The 22,021-nt window shown below is 35.1% G+C and overlaps 1 protein-coding gene across 8 annotated transcripts in view; it reads left to right on the top strand.

Moving 5' to 3' along the window:
* LOC123548325 (dynein axonemal heavy chain 5-like) overlaps positions 1-22,021 on the top strand; it is a 146,568-nt gene that overhangs the window by 52,536 nt on the left and 72,011 nt on the right. For 6 of the 8 annotated variants that reach the window (XM_053546534.1, XM_053546536.1, XM_045335501.2 and 3 more), the window contains exons 2-22: positions 1,137-1,271; positions 3,082-3,178; positions 4,160-4,219; positions 8,744-8,907; positions 9,393-9,600; positions 9,958-10,121; positions 10,968-11,144; positions 11,512-11,625; positions 11,911-12,018; positions 12,264-12,573; positions 12,892-13,028; positions 13,365-13,593; positions 13,865-14,046; positions 14,307-14,513; positions 14,932-15,385; positions 15,865-16,116; positions 16,674-16,804; positions 18,163-18,459; positions 18,737-18,938; positions 19,623-19,858; positions 20,665-20,883. In XM_053546534.1, the coding sequence (XP_053402509.1) occupies positions 1,137-1,271; positions 3,082-3,178; positions 4,160-4,219; positions 8,744-8,907; positions 9,393-9,600; positions 9,958-10,121; positions 10,968-11,144; positions 11,512-11,625; positions 11,911-12,018; positions 12,264-12,573; positions 12,892-13,028; positions 13,365-13,593; positions 13,865-14,046; positions 14,307-14,513; positions 14,932-15,385; positions 15,865-16,116; positions 16,674-16,804; positions 18,163-18,459; positions 18,737-18,938; positions 19,623-19,858; positions 20,665-20,883 (4,083 nt within the window). The remainder of the gene's footprint in view (positions 1-1,136; positions 1,272-3,081; positions 3,179-4,159; positions 4,220-8,743; positions 8,908-9,392; positions 9,601-9,957; positions 10,122-10,967; positions 11,145-11,511; positions 11,626-11,910; positions 12,019-12,263; positions 12,574-12,891; positions 13,029-13,364; positions 13,594-13,864; positions 14,047-14,306; positions 14,514-14,931; positions 15,386-15,864; positions 16,117-16,673; positions 16,805-18,162; positions 18,460-18,736; positions 18,939-19,622; positions 19,859-20,664; positions 20,884-22,021) is intronic. The other 2 variants (XM_053546532.1, XM_053546538.1) reach the window with 1 other exon arrangement.

A 22,021-nucleotide genomic window follows, 5' to 3' on the forward strand; every position in this document is an offset into this window, starting at 1 on the left:
CGATCAGGTCGGCGTCTGCTCGGCGTTGCCTGTTTAAGTTTTATGTTTAGGTCAGCTTTTCTCCTAAACTATCAAAGCTATTGCTTTGAAACTTGATTTATCAGTGTCACCATCATAAGCTGACTCTTAGTATAGCAAAACATTACTCCATATTCCTTTTTGCAGTTTTATGCCTTTGTACTATGAAATATCAGATTCTTGGTTAGTTTTATGTTTAGGTCAACTTTTTCTCCCAAATGAATCAAGCTATTGCTTTGAAAACAGGGGAATACTTGTTCACCATATAAGCTAAAAACCCCTGTACATCAAGAAAACATTAACCATTTTGCTTTTGCAAGATTAATAGCCCATTTTGGACTTAAATAAATCAGTTTTCACTAGTTAATTTATGTTTGCCAAGGGGAGTTTACTTAATCCTAAACATCAAAGCTATTGCATTAAAACTTGAAACACTTTTCACCAAATCCACATAAGTTTTACCTGTAACAGTCAAGAAACATAACTCTGTCCTGCTTTTTTACAAGATTTTGACCTTTTGGACTTAGAAATAATTCAATTCTTGGTTAAGTTTAGTTAGGTCACAATTTCTCTTAAACTATCAAAGCAATTGCTTTGAAATTGAAGAGCTTCAACCATTTAATGCTGACCTGTACACAGCACGTAACTCCATCCTGCTTTTTGCAATAATAATGCCCCGTTTTGGGACTGAAAATATTTTCGTTGGTTTGAGTATTATTTTAGTTCAACATTTCCATAAACTTTTCATAGCTAATTGCTTTTGCAAACTTGCAACAGTTTATTATCCCATCTAATGGCACTGAACATCCAAAACATAACTCTATCTGTTTTTGCAAGAATGATGGCCCTTTTTAAGACTTAGAAAATCATGGTGTAGGAACATTTTTAATACACAAAAAAAATCAGATGAGCGTCAGCACCCGCAAGGCGGTGCTCTTTTTACACTTAGTGTAGTATAAGTCTGATTTAACTATGCTCCAGAGTTCACCAAATGTTTCAAAATGCTTGACATTTGTTCTGGTAAAAATGGGGAAGATTTGCAACAAACAAATAAGGGAATTAATAGCTCAGTCTGGGGAAGATCTGCAGCAAAATCATTTGATTTATTTTTTTTTCAGCAAAAGTTGAAGGAGGAGAGAGAGGCAAAGAGACAACATCTAGATGGACGCCATATTTACATCCTCCAGACGGTCGCCGATAGTCTCGGCTTGGAACTCTCAGAGGTGGAAGATGCCATTCTTGAAGGCACTCAGGTTAGTACAGCCTAATTAATCCTTAGGGAAATGGACTTTATACATACAGACTAAACTGAAGTTTTATACAGCTGCTACATTCCAAACTGAATGTAGGACAAAATCCCTCCCCCCACCTTCGTAACCCCCATCCACAGCTCAATTTGACCAAGGCAGACAAAATCCCGCCTTTGATTTTGTTGAATAAAATCTTAAGAATTAAACAAATGGGAACAGAAATGAAAAAAAATACCATTCCTAAGATATATTTATCCATTCTGAATGGATTGAAGAGAAAATTTCGATATAATTGGAAAAAATGAAAGGGGGGTTTCATCCACTTTGGTCAAACTAAGTAGGGGTGGGGAGGGGGTGAGGGGAGGTGGGAGGATTTTGTCCATATTCCTTCTAAATCACACCAGGAACCTACTGACTCCAAAGGCAAAATATTCCAGAAGTCGCAACGCTTGTTTACAAATGTCATACATTCACTATACTGGATAATACCTATAATATGGAAAGCATTTGTGTGAATGTTTGCTTGTCTAACAGCTGTTATTGGTTGACAATTTGTCCTTTCAAAGATCTATAATTTCAGAACTTTGATAACCTGAAACAATGTGAAAGAAACAGTTGCATAATTTTAGCCAGTGAAAAAAGCATTTGCATGATATGACCATGGAAATATGGCAAATAAACAGTTGTATTATATGACCTGGGAAATATTATGGCAAATAAAGAGTTGCATGATATGACCTGGGAAATATGGCAAATAAACAGTTGCATGATGTGACCTGGGAAATATGGCAAATAAACAGTTGCATGATATGAGCTGACAAACATGGCAAAAAAAAACCGCATGATATTAGCTGGCAAATAAACAGTTGCATGATATGAGCTTACAAACATGGCAAAAAAAACAGTTGCATGATATGAGCTGGCAAATATGGCAAATAAACAGGTGTATGATATGAGCTGACAAACATAACAAATAAATAGTTGCATGATATGAGCTGACAGACATAACAAATGAACAGTTGCACGATATGAGCTGACAAACATAACAAATAAATAGTTGCACGATATGAGCTGACAAACATAACAAATAAACAGTTGCATGATATGAGCTGGCAAACATGGCAAATAAATAGTTGCATGATATGAGCTGACAAACCTAACAAATAAACAGATGCATGATATGAGCTGGCAAACATGGAAAATAAACAGTTGCATGATATGAGCTGACAAACAACAAATAAACAGTTGTATGATATGAGCTGACAAACATAACAAATAAACAGTTGCACGTTATGAGCTGACAAACATAACAAATAAATAGTTGAACAATATGAGCTGACAAACGTAACAAATAAACAGTTGTACGATATGAGCTGACAAACATAACAAATAAACAGTTGCACGATATGAGCTGACAAACATAACAAATAAACAGTTGCATGATATGAGCTGACAAATATAACAAATAAACAGTTGTATGACATGAGCTGACAAACATAACAAATAAATAGTTGCACGATATGAGCTGACAAACGTAACAAATAACATTGAATACTTGAGTGACAAACATAACATTAACAGTTGCACGTATGAAGTGAAACATAACAAATAACAGTTGCATGATATGAGCTGACAAATATAACAAATAAATAGTTGTATGACATGAGCTGGCAAACATGGCTAATAAACAGTTGCATGATATGAGCTTGTTAACAGAACCCTACAATTAAATTGAATTACTTTGATGTGTAAATGAGTTCATTGTTGAAGCAGTTAATGAAATGATACGGAAATGTTGTTCTGTGTTTTTCAGATTGAAACAATGGATTTGTTTCTTGATCCCAAAGGCAGACAGGGAACCAACCAGCTGATGTTTTATTACCAGGAACCAGAGGACAAGGAACCTCATGGTATGTATCTATGTTAACATGGATATGGCTGTTAGTTTTTGTTAGATTTGTTGAGTGGAACGGGAACACCAATGTAGTGCTTTTGATTTGAATAATATGTTCTGATATTGCGCTTGAACAACAAGATTTATGTTAGGACTGGTATCTTTTGATGTTGATGGAGGTTTTTAAAATGGAGTTTTCGACATGACTGTTACACATGCAAAAGTGCAATAGTTTGTGGCAGACTGGAATTATGTATGTTACTACATTTGCCAGCCTCAAAACTTTCGTTCTTCCGTTTTTGCAGTGTTTACCCAGAATTCCGTCTTTGATCAGTAAAAAATTACTTCCCTAGAACTGCATGACACTCTTAACTGCACATTGTAAGATAAAAGACAGAGTCTACATTGTGCATCTTTAAAGCTTTTTGTCTGAGTGTGCAACCTAACTAAAAAATTCTTTAAATGAAAATTTAACGTATTAAAAGCTTATGCAATTAACCCTTTTTGTTAAGGACTTAAAAAGTGCTGAATTTGAGATAATCTTTGTGCTTTGTCTATGGTGCCTGAAGTAGGACTGCACTTGGTAGTTGTATTGATGAATTTTCTGTAAAGCTAGAAGTTGTGTTACTAGTCTTCTGCTTAAAGATTTTTTGTTTATGCAATATTCTTTAGAAAAAATGGCAATGGAAATTTAGGTATGCTTTATTTTCTTGGTTTATTTTACACATATTGACATTTTACAACCATATTGAAAGATTTTTTTTTTTTAATTCTGTAACAAAAAACCCCACAAAAATGGAATGTCCCCAGTGGCATAACTACACCGAGGGACAAAAAGGCAGCTATTACAGTAATTTTTCAATAGATAAGAAGTTACAATTGGGTGCATTTACCCAGTGTTACGCTGAACAAAATCCTAACTAGAATAGTGTATGTGTTTTCATGTATTGGACTTGTGCGTTATATGTGTTTTGTGTAACCCATTGTATGATTTCAGCCGTTGGATTTCGCTTACACCATCCCTCTGAGAAAGATGATCGGAAGAAAAGTAACCCATGTATGCTTTCATTGTCTCTCGTTGTTTTATCACCCCCGTATATATCTGTCTCTAACTCATTTTGATATGGTATATCATAGACATAATCTGTCTGGTATTTTCAAAAACAAGATCATAATGTCAAAACAGTAGCATCAAAGATTTAAGCTTGGAGATATTTCAGAACACTGATAGATGTAATCAAAGGTAATCATTTATTACAATTACATTGCAACATGACACTCTTTTATCAAAATTTCCAAATTTTTTTATTACTTTTTCATTTATGTGATGAAATGTAATCAGTTACATCTGATTACAGTTATTGATTACAATTGCATAATTTCCAAAACTATTAATTATTTTTTCAGTGTTGTGATGAAATGTGATTGAATTTTGATTACAATTACTGATTTCAACTGCAATATTTCCAAAATTATTGATTACTTTTTCAGTTTTGTGATGAAATGTAATTCATTACATCTGATTACACTTGCTGATCACAGTTACCTCTTGTCAGAACTGAATTTTGAAATTTGCCTTAAGACTCAGTATCTAAAATTAATCCATTGTAAATAAGAGTATTCTGGTTTTCACTATTAGTTGTTATATTATGATGCATTACTTAACCCTTACCCTGCTAACTTGTCGATCTTTTGGACAGTACCATTAACTGTTAAAAGGGGTGCATACCAAAAGGAGACTGACTGAATGGCGAACAGTGCACATCTGTGCAGTCTGATCATGATCTACACTGGTCGCAGAGGCAGAATCAATCATGTCCAGTATGATAAGGGTTAATATTATGTATGGAAACAGGAGCATCATAATAATTCCTTTCTTCTAACTATTATGAGGTTCGTTTTTCCATAATTTGATATTAATTAACCTTTACCCTGCTAAATTTCTAAAATGGACTTGTCCATCATTCAATTTGGGCAGTACCATTTATTATTTGAAGGGGTGTTCAGTGAAAATTTACTAACTGAATAGCGGACAGTGCAGACCATGATCAGGATGTGCAGGCTGATCTTTGTCTGGCAGAATCACTTGCCAACAGCAGGCTAAAGGTTAATACATCATAATAATTACCTCGACATTCTAAGTGGTTACATTATGCAGTCACCTAGAAAGTGGAAATGAAATTCACTAGGAAAGTCTGATCTACCATTATTTGATATACCATGTTAAAATTTTTCCCTAGTTATATGCATATGTATTCTCACTAACCACAGTTACAGTTTTTATTTATTTTACAGCTCTTCTTTTTGACTATGATATTTGTTACATTGTACTTATGAAGAAGTATAAAAAAAAACCGGTTAAATCGTAAGGTTGTTTTCGGTATCATTTTGAAAGTAGCAAAATTAAAGAGTTAATTTTACATTAATGAGTCGACATTTTTGTCGTTAACCTAAATCAAACATAGCTGAGTCCATTAACATCGGTAACTTGATTACAATATCATAGAGTTACAACATAATTAAGTTGATTACAACATCATGGAGTTGATTACAACATCATGGAGTTGATTGCAACATCATTAAGTTGATTACAAAATCATAAAGTTGATTACAAAATCATTAAGTTGATTACAAAATTATCAGGTTGATTACAACATCATGGAGTAGATGGCAACATCATGGAGTTTATTGCAACATCATGGAGTTGATTGCAACATCATGGAGTTGATTGCAACATCATGGAGTTGATTACAACATCATGGAGTTGATTGCAACATCATTAAGTTGATTACAAAATCATAAAGTTGATTACAAAATCATTAAGTTGATTACAAAATTATCAGGTTGATTACAACATCATGGAGTAGATTGCAACATCATGGAGTTGATTGCAACATCATGGAGTTGATTGCAACATCACGGAGTTGATTACAACATAATTCAGTTGATTACAAAATCATCAAGTTGATTACAAAATTATCAGGTTGATTACAAAATCATTAAGTTTATTACAAAAAAAAGGGTTTATTACAATCATTAAGTTGACTACAGCATCATAGAGTTGATAACTCCATCATTAGATATGGTTTCTGTGGCATGCCTCTAAATGACATTTTGGTTGATAATAACAAAGGTAATATAAGTATTTTGATTATAGCATTATTACATTTAGAACATAAGTGTTATGTTTAATTACAGCAACATTAGGATCATTATCAGGCATTTTGGTTGATAACAACAGTAGGTTATTAGTAGAACATTATCACATTTAGTATAATCGCAAGAACATTATGTTCATAATGCCACCATCATAATTTTTCACCAGAATATTCAATAGACTATTCTTATTCTATATCTATTTTAATTATCCAATCGTGAATGTTTATTTGCAACACGTGACCATACAATATATTACCATATTGGATGCACATGCGTACTAAAACCTGTATTTTTTCCGTAATTGGACGGTTCAACTGTCCCGTGTTAAAGATCCGCTAAAGCCCAAAACGCGAGAAAATGTTACGAATGAAAGTCGGGTGAAGTAAAAGCTCTATATACAGAGTTTGATTATGCGTCTTGAAGATATAGAATAAAAAGGTTATTTTTTTAACATTTTACTGTACAATACCAGATATATTTGGACTAGTACCCAGCTGGGAAAACCATATTGGACTCGCCAGTTTTCTCAGTTGTGTACTCATCCAAATATATCTCTGTATTGTACAGAACAATGTTAAATAACCTTATAATATAGCACAAACTTTGGACCAGTGACTTATAAATATAAAGAGTCATGTTATTAAATCGTATATTTAAAACATAATCAGATTAGGATTTTCTAAATTTGTTTAAAATTTGACCCATGTCTTCACGCATTATTGGCACTCTTCTTACCAATATTTATTCCAAGTTTGTCCACGGATTTCACACAGTATTAAGTTTCTTATGTAACTTACTTAACATTAAGTAAATGTTAATCTTGGTACTATCCTTTAATCCCCCAAGTTATTCTTTCTTCAGGAATTGATTATTTATATCTTATTCTATTTTTATTAAGATATTACAGTTTGTTTCCTCAATTTATGATATTAAGGACATATGTGGGTAAGAAAAATTCCCAATAATAGAATTTGTTCAAACTTTGTATATGAATACAGTGTCATGTTACAAACAGAATTATGAAAAAAAATCGAGGTAATCATGCCTGTTCAGGAGTTATCTGCCCTTGAATATGCAATTTTGAAGAAAAATCCAGTTTTAAAGGCAAATAACTCGTAAACAAGCATGGTGGCCTATGATTGTTGTTGCATTTTTCTGTTTCTAACATGAAACTGTGTTCATACAACGATTAAACAAATCCTATTACATTGTATTGGGAAATGTTTGCCCCACCTCTCATACAAGAAACTGCAGAAAGTGTCTTTAAGGACATTTGTTCAGAAATGTATGGACTATACAAAAAATGTTAGTTTTTCATCCTGGACAGTCTATAACCTATAGGCTTTCTTCAGGAAAAAAGTAGCTGAAATCAGCCTAGGGTGTTAAAAAAGCTATGCCTTCTTAACTAAAAACCCTTTAATAGTCATACCTGTTTCTATAATCAAATTAAACAGAAACCTTTCTGATACATTATATATTACAGCCTCAATATATTATTAATTACAGCGCTTATTAATAACATTTTATGATGCAAATTTTATACAGTTTATGAATGTTTTATTTGTTAGTTTCTCTAGTAGTGTTAGAGTTGTAGTGAAAACTTGAGATTTTAGTTATATTGACAGCGTCATATTAATGATTAAAGCCATGTAAATGAAAAGAGATCTTACCGTTATATTTTTCTGCAATACTTACAAAAGATGTACATTGGTTTTATCATAGAGTTGGAATATAACATATTTAAACTGGATAAGATAAAATTATTATTTTGCCCACAAGCGTAAGAGTAATATTAAATTTAGGAGAGGGATTGGGGGCAACAACAGCCAAACTAACCCATTTTTACCAAACATTTGACCACTAAAAACAAAAATGTTTTTGAAATTAGACATTGTATAAAATCTTTACATCAAAATGCCCTCTCAGATAGGCTTTGTTATCTTTTGTTGGTGCAAAAGTTAGTTGGTTTTTTTTTTGCCAAACGTTTGGTGTGGGGCTGAAGAGCAAAGCATGACTATGCTGTCCATACCTTCTTCCCTCTGTCTCAAAATTTCAGGTTGGGAGTGCCCCCCACACCCACTGTCTTACTGAAGTTTCGAAATCTGAAAATCTTTTCTTCAGTTTGTACAAAAATCTGAAGTTTTTACTTCTACAGGAATAAATTTGCACCCTTGAGTCCTAAAATCTTTACGAAACAAGACAGCAAAAACATGTATAGTATGATTGCTGCTGTGAACAGCATTTGTATATATATATTACATAATCTGTTGTTAATGTTGACACCTGCTCAGGTAGATATTACTTTATTCTTTAAGATTCCAGCCACGGCACAACATATATCAGCTACAGAAACATACTTCTTCCAAAGTATTACAATGCTCTTGATATCTTTTTAACTGTGGACCATTTTTGTCTGTTTCAGTGGAACATCTTAAAACCGGTCCACCTGTGCAGAAAACACCAAGGCAACACAAGCCCAAAGTGTTTGTAGCCAATGGGAGTGATGTCCCTTTAAAGGGTACTTGTCTGCTCTTCATTAAGACTGGGGACCCGTCTGCTGTTATAACAGATCAAAACATGGTCAAGGTAAGAATATTGGTAATTTTTAAACAATTTTTTGATCAAAATATGGTTTGTGTGAACTATATATTTAAGATCTGTGTCTAGAATTAAAAGTTTAAGGCCCTGAAATGCCTCTTACTGGGTCAACCTTTTTTTTTTCTTTCCAGTCATTTTGTTACTTTACATTGATGGGCTTTTGCATTTCAAAACTTTTAACATTCTGTTCAGGTTTTGGCTAATTAAATGCCAGAAAATGGCATCCTTAAAGCTGGCAAGTATTCATGGCTTAAACACCTAGCCATTATCTTGTGACTTCAATTGCAAACAAGAACAAACTACCAGCTTTATGCAATTTCGTATTTTTCAAACTTTGATTTCCTGTTTTATGATATGCTACATTTCAAATAAGATGTTTGTACACAAAGTATTGAGACATCTTTTCCCTATCACTGCTGTTCTTAACATTGATGTAATTTTCAAAATTATTTGCAACTTGATCTTTTCGCTAGGATATCAACTTCACCATTCTTGACACAAACGGGCATGGTCGTAATGGTGCCGGGCTTCTGTATGCAGTGGAACATCTCCTCTCCAACATCTTCATCCCAGCCCTGAAAAATCTAGACAAAGGATGGGGAGCACTTGAGTCTAAGGGCTCAGCTCAAACAAGGGTTGATTTCCTCAACATGCTGGATTCTTTTGTCTCTGTACTTGTCGGTAAGTTCTAATCTTAGAGGAAACTCTATACTCTGAAACCACTTAAGATAGTAGGTCCATAATAACAATCGGCTATTTACGTAATTTTCATATTCTATTTCTGCATTTTTTGGTTTTACAGAAAGCTGTGGGCGTGGACTATATCTATGACAGAAGAATGCAAAGTAGGTCAACATGAAAATGTAATCACACAGAAATTTCTGATAATCATTTTCGGTCCTCACTGTCTGATAATCATTTTAGATCCTCACTGCTGTAGAAAACAAAGCCTTCTGAAAAATAAGTTCAATGATATTTTGTTTCGTAGCATCTTCAAAATGTATTGGTAAAACCTAACCTATGTTTTTCATTAATCAGGTGCTCAAGAGAGCTTGAATGAGAAGGTTCAACTGAAGCCATGTGAGACTTATGACCTGTCAAGAGTTCAAACCCCAGCAGACTACCAGGCCATTGCCAACAGTTCCGAGGCTCTGGAAGGGATTGAGATCTGTATGGGTGTCTGGATCAAACAGATTGAGCAGGTACACCTACTGTAATTGATGTTATTTAATTCAGGAAGATGCACTGGAAGAAATAGAAAACTTTTGATCATATTATAATCACCATTATAAGCAAATCAAAAGCTCTTTTTTCAGGACTTTAACATTTTTAGCTTGTCTATATGATGAATATGGAGAACTATTTTACTTGCCCTTGTGTCCACATCAATGTCTGCAGCTTGGTTAAAGTTTTGATACAGTTTATTTTAGCGGTTACTTAATGTTTTTGCTTTAAACCTAAAACAGTTCTTCTGCAACATCACCCATCATACAACACAAGAGCCACAACTCTGACATCAAATTTTAGAAATTATGACCACTTTTTACCTCGTTTATTACTAAATGGATTTGATTCAAACTGAAATCATTTGTTCCACATCATCACCTGCATCATATACTGCAGGGTTCTTGAAGAGTAGAGGTTCATTTCATACTCCCTAGTTTTCTTTTATCATGTGAATGTATCTTTTCTATTCAGGAACTTTACACATGAAATTTTTTGTTTCCACTGCAGGGGGTATTAATGACTCCTGTGATAGCTCTAGTTTCCTAAGATATGCTCTATTCACTATTCAGCATTAAAATAGTCGAGCGTGTTGTCCCCTCTGACAGCTTTTGGTATAACTCTAGCTCAGAGGGCAAAATAAAGTCATTTAGATGATGAGTGATATAAAAATCACAAAACACAATTCTTGAAGAACTAAGTACTATATTAAATACTGTGGGGAAAAAAATTGTGAAAAAAGAAAGAATTTATGAACGACATTTCACTTATATTCTGTAGATCAAAGAAAACTAAATTGTAAACGATACTATTACTAATTGAAGGTATTGGCTGAAAGTGAGCAGATGAGAAAAGAAGCAGACGACATTGGTCCGAGGGCAGAACTTGACCACTGGAAGAAGAGAATGTCAAAGTTCAACTACCTTCTTGACCAGATTAAGGGGTCAGAGGTCAAGGCTGTTCTTGGTGTCCTGCATGCCGCCAAGTCTAAGCTCATCAAGGTAAAAATATATTACTTAAACTTACTTCTATATTTTTTAACATCTTTATACATGTAGTTTTCATAAATTACATTACTTCTTTCACTTACTGCTACCTAGTTTTGGAGAAGAAGGAAATTTCATGTTCTGACCTCCTCAGTAGTTGACACACTCCTGCAGAATACCCATTCATACCAAGTTTCATTAAAATCCTTGCAAAAATGTAACAGTGACAGACAAAAGGAAAATTTAGTTATTTTAAAGTCTTAAGTCTATATTTCAGACTTAAAACTTTGACCAATATGGCCCAGATTAGTTCTTCGCAATTTTCGCACAGAGTTTTGTTGATAATTATTTATTTAATAAAACTGTAATAATATATTTGCAGACATGGCAAGAACTTGATCGTCGTATCACTGACACAGCTAATGAGGCCAAGGACAATGTGAAGTTTCTCTATACCCTTGAGAAGTTCTGCGATCCACTCTACAACAGTGATCCTGTAAGTGATACAGTGAATTTATTTCATTTTGTGGCTCTTTCCAACACAGCTATTTTTGGGGATATGAATTTTTGTGGGAATTTGTTAGCTAGGATTTAATTTCAAGGATTGTTCCAATCACAAAATCTACAAAAAAATAGTTCCCTACAAATATTGATGATTTCACTTCATATAATAACATAACAGCCATTCTTAAATTACTTTTTGCAGTATGTTAAAGGCTATACAGAAGTATCTCAGATGATGTTTAATGGTTATAAAGAAAAGGTTTTTGTTCTTTTTCAGGTTGGGATGTTGGAGGGTATTCCAGGTCTGATCAATGCTATCAGAATGATACACAGTATCTCCAGATACTACAATACCTCAGAGAGAATGACCTCTCTCTTTGTCAAGGTATGTCAACTTTTATAGCCTTTATTAATGACTGTGAGGTATTAAAGAAATATCATATGCATGTACACTCATTTATGTGAAGAGTTGAGGACAAAAAAAATCCTATATAACTGCATATGTGTTGCCAGTATAAATTACATTTTCTAGTAGAAGGGAGGTAATTAGCAGTACTTATTTTATACTTTAGTTATAGGTATGCCTCAATTTTTGTGCTTTTTACAAATTTTCAAATTATTTTCTTACAGATCACTAACCAGATGATCACTGCTAGCAAGGCATACATCACTAATGGAGGATGCGAGACCGTGTGGTCACAGCCGTCTGGCGAGGTCATCAAGAAGCTCAACGACTGCATCCGTCTGAATGAAGAATATCAACGTTGCTTTCACAAAACCAAGGAAAAGCTGGAGAAAATGCCAAATGAGAGGCCGTTTGAGTTCTCAGAGATGTACATATTTGGAAAGTTTGACACATTCACAAAGAGGTTGAAAAACATTATTGCAATCTTTGACATGTTCTCGGTTTACTCAAGCCTGTCAGAGTCAAAGATTGAGGGTAGGTGCATTTTGGTTTTTCTAATGAAAATAACTTCTCTTGCAAAACTGTTCATATACTTTGCTAAGTATTAAGATTTTTTGTTGTTTTAGTTTCACAGAATGTTTTACAAAATTGGATTTTCTTAGCTATGACATCATTATTGGTACTGTTGAGACTTTACAGAAAAAAGACATTTAAGCATGTAAAGATAAAAAATTTAATTATGAATACTTGAATTGCTAAGTTTGAAATTATCTCATATTAACCTTTACCTTTAAATATGAACTAATTTCAAACTTAGACTTTGACTGTAAATGTTATAATTTGTGACTGCAGGTATTGAGGTGATGGCTAACAGGTTCAGTGTGATCCAGACCCAGATCCGGAAAAAGCCGTATGACTTCCTGGACCAGAGGAAGCAGGAGTTTGGGAATGATTATGAGGACTTTCAGAGACAGATCAAGGAACTCCATGTAGGACATTTCAAATATGATGAACATTTGTTAAGAATATCCTGTCTTTTGACATAACATCACAAGTTAGAAGAAGTTTGAATAAAGAACTATAAGGTTACAAAAAAGATTAAAAGATCAACATTAATTTCAGTTTTGTCAAGCTAGAATACACAAGTTGTTGCACGGATTTTTCCATAGAGCAAAAAGCAATTAACTTAACAGATGCTTAACCAATTAAGTCATTATGAAAACAATGTACTTAGACTGCTACAGTGTTAACAATTTCATTGTCAGGTCTTGACTGATTTAGATTCTTAAACAAGTAGTTTAACGTTGAAATTTGTCTGTTTGCAGAAACAACTTTGCGAGTTCATGGACAAGAAGTTTGAAAGGATTATCAGCACACAGCGTGCCATCAACCTGTTGATAAAGTTTGAGAAGTTGAATCTCCCAAACCTGCCTATACAGGAGAAATACCAGCGTATCTTGTCCCAGTATGGTAAAGACATTGAGATGGTGTCCAAAATCTACCAGAAGAACAAGAATGAGCCACCAGTTGCCCGAGATTTACCTCCCATTGCAGGTATTGTAAAATGAAAAAATTTATGCCAGTTTTTGAAAAATTAAAAAGATGGCTCAAAAATGCTTTTCTGTTCCTTTATACTTAACAAAAATTGTATATGTAAGTTTCAGAGTCGGTTTGGCTTTAAAAATGCTGTCTTCAGTAATGGTTCTTTCCGCTGAACAGTTTTATTTTTATAGAAGTTCAGTGTCTTGGGGTTTTACTGTTTCTATTTGGGACAACAAGATATACACAGGTTGGAAATTTCAAACAAGTTTTATTTTAACTTCAGGTAAGATATCATGGTCTCGTCAGCTGTTCCGGCGTATACAAGAGCCGATGGAAATATTCCAGCAGCAGCCGTCACTCCTCGAGCACTCACCCGAGGCCAAGAAGATTATCAAGAGTTTCAACAAGCTTGCCAAGGTTCTACTGGAGTTTGAAGTACTTTATTACAGGGGCTGGCTTAGGCAGGTTAGTATATTAGAGGTTAAATATATTAGAACAGGTTTAATTTTGCCTATTACCTCTAGTTTTGGAACAGTTTTAAAATGGGAGTAGAGTTTTTCTCAAACTGGCTTTATTGTTTATTGTAATGTATTTCACATTGGGATATATAGATGTATGTATTCAAGGTTTTCTTAAATCTTTTTTCCAGTTAAACCAGGATTATTTTGGATTTTAATAGAAATACTATGTAGTAAATGTATTTTCAATGACATATTTCATTACAGGTGGAGGCAGCAAAGTCTGGACTAGCGGCATCACTGCTTGTGAAGCACCCGGAGACCAATGAACTCTATGTGAACTTTGACCCCCAGATTCTTACTATGATACGAGAAACAGAGTGTATGACGAGGCTTGGTCTCGAGATTCCGCCAGTTGCCAAAACGATGAGGACCAAACAAGGGGAATACAAGGATAACTACAATGCATTACTGGTATGAGTTTGTCTCTTGTATCACATTTTCATTAAGGGGCATCTCAGTTTCTGCAAACTAAGTCTATGTCATATGTGTGTCTTTTAACTTCATGTTGAATCTGCCTAATCTGTTACAAGGTTTTTGTGTGAATTGCTGCCATGTTTGGGAGATATAGATGTAAACTGCACATCATACTAAAGATCTTTGCTGGTGGTATTAGGATCTTTCTAATTTCTTAAAATATCTTAGATAATTTCAGTTTTATGGTCAAAAATATTTTTCTCAGTGTAAAAATCAAGGATGATTTTGAAAAATATTAACTTCTGCAAAGGTTTTACGTTGAGACGTTGCTTTTATGTTTAGTAATGGTAAGATATCCTAAAAGTTTTATAACAGTTCTGTAACAGATAAAGTGAGTTGTGACGTTTTAATGTAGATGATGCTCCAAGAGAATAAGAGAGTCAGGAAGAAGATTCCTACAGCATTTGAGGAACTCATGGGCCCTCACATCAACTGTGTAGAAGAAACCATTGAACCTGGTCTCACCAAACTCTCCTGGACTTCACTGAACATCCAGGAATACATTGAGGATGTTTACAAGCGTCTAGAGGATCTTGAGCTGCTTATGGTCAGGGCAAATGAACTGACAGAATTCCGTATTGATGCAGTCCTTCAGGAGATGGCGACAACAACATTATGCCAGTTACCGCAGGAGGAACCGTGGACGGTGGAGGAGTTCCTGGAAAATACTCAGGAACTGTGTGCCAAGGGAGCAACGATACTGCAGACAAAGAGCCTCGTTGTAGAGGAAGCGGCGACAGAGCTGATTGAAATGCTACTACGTGTAAATGAGAAGGAAGAGGATGACACAGAGGAGGATAAAAGATACGGTATGTACAGTACAACCTCTCCAGAGGGGCCCTCTCTTAAGCAAAAATCTCACTATAACATCATCAAAATTTCCCAGAGCTGAAAAATACTTTCAAATTTACCTCTCCAGAGCAACAACTTCAACATAACAGTCAATATTTGTATCTCCCAAAGGGTGTTCTACAGAGGTTGCACTGTATAAACTTATTGTCCATATAAACTTATTTTATTAAGCACTTCTTAAACATTTCCATTTCATTAGAGCATAGTCTACAAAGCAATAAATTCTAAAACCTAATAGGTTGAGTAAATTTTATGAAAGAAAGTTTTTAAAACTTTTGTTAACTTGATAATTTAAAGATGCACTGCAGTACTACATTTTTAAGTTTTTGTTTCCCTAGGTCTTGTTTCTTAAGTCTGTTGGAATTAATTCCTTTTAAGAATTTAGTGTTGTGTCCAAAAATAATCGATTTATAAACAATGTTGCATCCAAATACAGATGATGAGAAACGTGAAGGCAGCCCGACTGGATCTGGCCGTGCCAGTAGTCGTCGCTCACGCCCGGTCTCTTCAAAGGCAAACCTGGCTGCAAAACGCAAACGTGAACAGAGAGAAAACATTCAGCAAGCTGCCACAGACTTACTGAACCACTTCAACCATCGTAACCTTGAAGCTCTGATAAAGGTCACAAAAAATACCCTAGAGTCTCTTCGTAAAAGAATCACATCTAGTTCAATGGTTCACTATATTGGTAAGTATGTTACAGACTGGAACGGCATTGAATTTTAAAACAGAACAGGAAAATAAGAGCTATTATACTATGGTAATGACTTTAGACAAAAAATTATTCTGTTTGAGCCCGAATAACTGAATTATCATTAAAATTTATTTTCCTTGCATTTCCTTATGTCACTTTGAGTATACATGTAATGTTATGAGATATTGTGAACTCATTTGATTTCATGGGCACCAAATATTTATTAGTTTGATTACCATAACCCTTATCCTGCTAAATTTCTATAATGAACTTGTCCATTTTTCAATTTGGACAGTACCATTAACTGTTAAAAGGGGTGTATACCAAAAAGATACTGACTGAATGGCAAACAGTGCAGGTCATGATCAGATTACATGGATGTACAGGCTGATCACGATCTGCACTGGTCGCAGAGGCAGAATCATTCGTGTCCAGCATGATAAGGGTTTAAAAAAAAAGCAACAAAAACAAAAAAAAACATAGCCTTAAAAACCTGTTAGGTAATGAAATATATATTTAATGTAAGCGAACATTGATGATGACTATTTCAGGTGAATCTAGCGGTTTTGGAGCTGAGACGAAGAAAGATAATCGTCCTTTCTTTAAAACTTTCGCCACCTTGGCTATCCCAAACATCACCATGACACCAGGTCTAGATGAGGTACAACAGGCTGTTAACAAGGTAAAAAACAAAATTAATCCAACTGCTATGAAAAATTGACATGGAGACTAAGAAATTCTAAATGTGTATTGATGGAAATTCCTCCATTGTAATAAAAACTATGCACAGACAACTGACTGTTGGAAAGAAGATGACTCATTAAGTTATGTACCAAGAAGAATCTATACGTGACAGACTAGTCCAACTCAAACATTTACCATATAATATTTTACAATATGCAACCAGTAACACCACACAATGAGCAGCCACTCTATCAGTATAAGCAGACAAATAAATACTTATTCCAGATAATGGTAAATTACTTATTTCTTTCACTCCTGTGGTTAACAGAACAAAAAATTGCATTTTAGTTTGCTTTCATTGGAATATCATCCTTGTTTCTTAGCTAAAATAATTTCTTACAGGGAGAAATGTTATGCAGTAGTTGGAGAAATTTTCATCTGTCCACCCAGTGTCTGTTTGTGTTAGACATCCACCCGTTTAAATTTTCATCTGTCCGCCCAGTGTCTGTGTTAGACATCCACCCGTTTAGCGCCTCGGTAGCCTAGTGGTAGAGCGTTCACTTCGAGTGCAGGAGGTCGTGGGTTCGATCCCTGGCCGCGTCATACCAAAGACGTAAAAAATGGTACTAGTAGCTTCCTCCCTTGGCGCTCAGCATAAAGAGGGTAGTGCTAGGACTGGTCAGCCCGGTGTCAGTATAATGTGATTGAGTGGGGTATCATGTCACGTGTCTACGGCGTGATATTCCAGTGAGGCAGCACTATAAAGTTTGGCATTGTGCTCACTACTACAAGTAGACACTGTTTATATGACTGAAAAACCCCGAACACACACACACACACCACCCGTTTAGCTCAGTAGGAAGAGCAAAGATCTGTTGAACATGGGGTCTTGAATTTGATTGTCATGCAAGGTGTGTGTTCTCCATGAAGATTTGATCAAACAAACACAGGTGAAGTCATTATGTTCTCAACCTCTGATTCATGCAGAGAAGTTGGTAGGTTAGTACTGGTACAGAATCCAGGAACACTGGAAACATTAACCCTTATCATGCTGGACACGATTGGTTCTGCCTTTACGACCAGTGTAGATCTTGATCAGCCTGCACATCAGACTGTGGATGTGTAGGCTGATCAAGATCTGCGTTGTTTGCTATTCAGTCAGTATCTTTTTGGTAAACACCCTTTTTAACAGTTAATGCAACTGTCCAAATTGAAAGATGAACAAGTTCATTATAGAAATTTAGCAGGGTAAGGGTTAACTGTTTACCATAACATAACTGCTGAAATACTGTTCAAAAACTGCACTTAATCCAAAACAGATAAACAAACCTGTATGTGTTACGTTTTTTAACTTAGGCCGCACAGCTGATTGTGAGTACAAGCAAAGGAATTTCTCAGTGGAACAAAGACAGGAAACGAGAGAGATCTCATTCTGGCGATCGTGATGGCCACCATGACAGACGTATGAGTATTGGTAGTGTAGCTGCATCTGAGGGTTCCCATGGCGATAGGAAGAGGCCGGAATTGGAACGTGAGGCAACGAGTCATACCGTGACAACAACAGCGAAAAATTACTTCAAGAATGTGTCAGAGAACAAAGAAGTTGCCAAGCTTGTTTCTCTCTTGTCAACCTCCATTAACTCTACCAAGAAGGTACAAAAATTTAAGAAGTTATTCTTTGGATTGAACACTTTGGAAAAATTTTTTTTTTTTTTTAACAGAGCGACACATAATAAGAAGCAAAGATCTTTTGATTTACCAGTAATCCAGAATTTCTTTGCTTCTTATAAGTCTGTTCCGTCTTACCTGTCGATGTAAATAAGGTCTAAAAAAAAAAAAAAGGCAATATAGAATTATTTTAAAAGCATTTTCCATGACTATTAAACTAATGTTAATCAGGGATGAAATAATTTATTTTGTCATTAATTAGGAGGTTACCAGTGCCCTGGAGAAATTTGCAGAATACCACGGCATCTGGGAGAATGACCGTGAAGAGGAACTGGAGAATTTCTTGAAGGATAATCCTAAACTGACCGAGTTTGAGTGGAAGATAAAGTGCTACGAAGAACTTGAGGTTTCTATCAACGGGGAGCCAGAGTACTATGATGTTGGACCTATTGCTCTGTTTACAGGTATTTGCTTTGTTGGTTATGTCACAGTTTTTACAAAAAATAGATAATGATAGAAATTGTCTTAACCAAAACAGGAATAGTTCTCAGCATCTGAACTGAAGAAATTGAGACTGTTTGCAGTAAAATCATCAAATTGAATATGGGGAACTAGTTTTCTTGCATTTTGTGGTTGAACCAATCCATGAAATTTAATCACAATTAACAAGAAAATTATCAATTACTTTAAGTTCTAAACTTGAAAAATTTGGAGTCATATCTTCATGAAATAGTTGTTTTGACCCAAATCACAAAATTTCATGCACATAAAATTAAATGATCTCACAGTGTTACAGTTCAATTCTTAAAATGGTAAATCAGTTTATATCTCTCAGTTCTGTGGACACATATTCTACACTTATAGCATGGCTTACCAGTCATGATCTGTTTATTCACCTGAGGTCCAAAGAAGTAGGCAGATAGTTTTTAGACTTACGGGCCATTCAGTAAATGTTTTATCACATGTCTTCAGAAATAAATATTTGACTTTCAGTGCAGCATACATGTGTTGAAAAAAGCCAGGTTGTCTAGCACAAACTATGGACCAGGGATTTATATAAAGAGCAATGTAATAATATTTTTTGCACACGTTTCAGTATATATATAAATTTAACAAGAAGGCTCATAGCTATTTTTGTTTCTCAACAGAGAAGCTCAAATTTGCTCTGAATGTTGAGACGAAAGCATGGAGGATGCATTATGGGAAGGCATGTAACAACAAGTACCGTACAGAGATGGAGGAGATTTTCACATTCATCGAAGAGCTCAACAAGCGTCTTGCACGTCCTATTAAAGACTTGGACGACATCAGATTTGCCATGGCTGGACTGAAGGAGATAAGGGAAAATGAAATCAGAATTGACATGAGCATTACACCTATTGAGGTATGTTTAAGGCCAACATGAGTATTACACTTTCTTGAGGTATAAAATCAGAATTGATGTGAACAGTACACCTGTTGAGGTGTGAAATAATAACTGACATGAAGAGTACAATATATTGAGGCATGTTAAAGGCCAACATCAGCACTACACCTAAGTATATAGGTATGAAGTCAGAATTGTCATGAGCATTGCACCTGTTGAGGTATATTGAAAGTCAATGTAAGCATTTTGAAATCAAAATTTACACCTGTTGAAGTATGAAATCAGACTTTACATGAGCATTACATACATTGAGGTATGTTTAAGGCCAACATGAGTATTACACTTTCTTGAGGTGTAAAATCAGAATTTACACCTGTTGAAGTATGAAATCAGACTTTACATGAGCATTACATATATTGAGGTTTGTTCAAGGCCGACATGTGTCGGCCAAGCATACTTTTGTTGAAAATATGCAGCACAGTCTGTGAAAATGTTTATGTTCAGTTTATTTTTTCATTGCCTCCTCTACTGAGTCTGTCTCAAAAACTTAAATTTCTGTTATGAAAATGCTGGAATTTGATAATACTAGTAACTGTCTTTAAGCTTAGTTGAGGAGGCCCAGTGGGTATTTGTGATATATTTGTCTATCAGGATTCAACAGACAGCACAGATGTGTTGAAAGAGCTTAATTGCAAATACATTTGTACATTATAAAAGAAAAATATGTTAGCAAATAGATATTACAGGGACCATAGCATACAAAATCATTTAAAGACCAAGTAAATTTTGAACATTAATCATAAAATGAAGCATTTACTTTACAGGAGTCCTATTCTATGTTGATCAAACATGATCTACCTTGTGCCAAGGAAGAAACCGAGAGGTGCGATACACTGAGATATTCGTGGGAGAAACTGAATGTACAGGCTGCGGAGGTCCAGTCTCATCTGCTGGATATACAACCACAGTTCAAGTCTGATCTCATTGAAGATGTGAAGACATTCCTGGTGGACTGTGACAGCTTCTATGATGATTATAACACTGTAAGAATATAACACATAATGTAAAATCATTTCACTTCATGAGTACAAATTTTGTGGTTTTGTCCAAAATGGCTGTATTTTTAGCTCACCTGTCACAAAGTGATAAGTTGAGCTTTTGTGATCGCGCGGTGTCCATCGTCCGTCAGTGCGTGCGTGCGTCCGTCCGTAAACTTTTGCTTGTGACCACTCTAGAGGTCACATTTTTCATGGGATCTTTATGAAAGTTGGTCAGAATGTTCATCTTGATGATATCTAGGTCAAGTTCGAAACTGGGTCACGTGCCATCAAAAACTAGGTCAGTAGGTCTAAAAATAGAAAAACCTTGTGACCTGTCTAGAGGCCATATATTACACAAGATCTTCATGAAAATTGGTCAGAACGTTCACCTTGATGATATCTAGGTCAAGTTCAAAACTGGGTCACGTGCCATCAAAAACTAGGTCAGTAGGTCAAATAATAGAAAAACCTTGTGACCTCTCTAAAGGCCATATTTTTCATGGGATCTGTATGAAAGTTAGTCTGAATGTTCGTCTTGGTGATATCTAGGTCAAGTTTGAAACTGGGTCACGTGCGGTCAAAAACTAGGTCAGTAGGTCTAAAAATAGAAAAACCCTGTGACCTCTCTAAAGGCCATATATTTCATGAGATCTTCATGAAAATTGGTCAGAATGTTCACCTTGATGATATCTAAGTCAAGTTTGAAAGTGGGTCATGTGCCATCAAAAACTAGGTCAGTAGGTCAAATAATAGAAAAACCTTGTGACCTCTCTAGAGGCCATATTTTTCATGGGATCTGTATGAAAGTTGGTCTGAATGTTCATCTTGATGATATCTAGGTCAAGTTCGAAAGTGGGTCACGTGCCACCAAAAACTAGGTCAGTAGGTCAAATAATAGAAAAACCTTGTGACCTCTCTAAAGGCCATATTTTTCATGGGATCTGTATGAAAATTAGTCTGAATGTTCATCTTGATGATATCTAGGTCAAGTTCGAAACAGGGTCATGTGCGGTCAAAAATTAGGTCAGTAGGTCTAAAAATAGAAAAACCTTGTGACCTCTGTAGAGGCCATACTTGTGAATGGATCTCCATAAAAGTTGGTCAGAATGTTCACCTTGATGGTATCTAGGTCAATTTTGAA

This window comes from Mercenaria mercenaria, chromosome 6 (genome assembly GCF_021730395.1).
Source record: "Mercenaria mercenaria strain notata chromosome 6, MADL_Memer_1, whole genome shotgun sequence".
Taxonomy (NCBI): domain Eukaryota; kingdom Metazoa; phylum Mollusca; class Bivalvia; order Venerida; family Veneridae; genus Mercenaria; species Mercenaria mercenaria.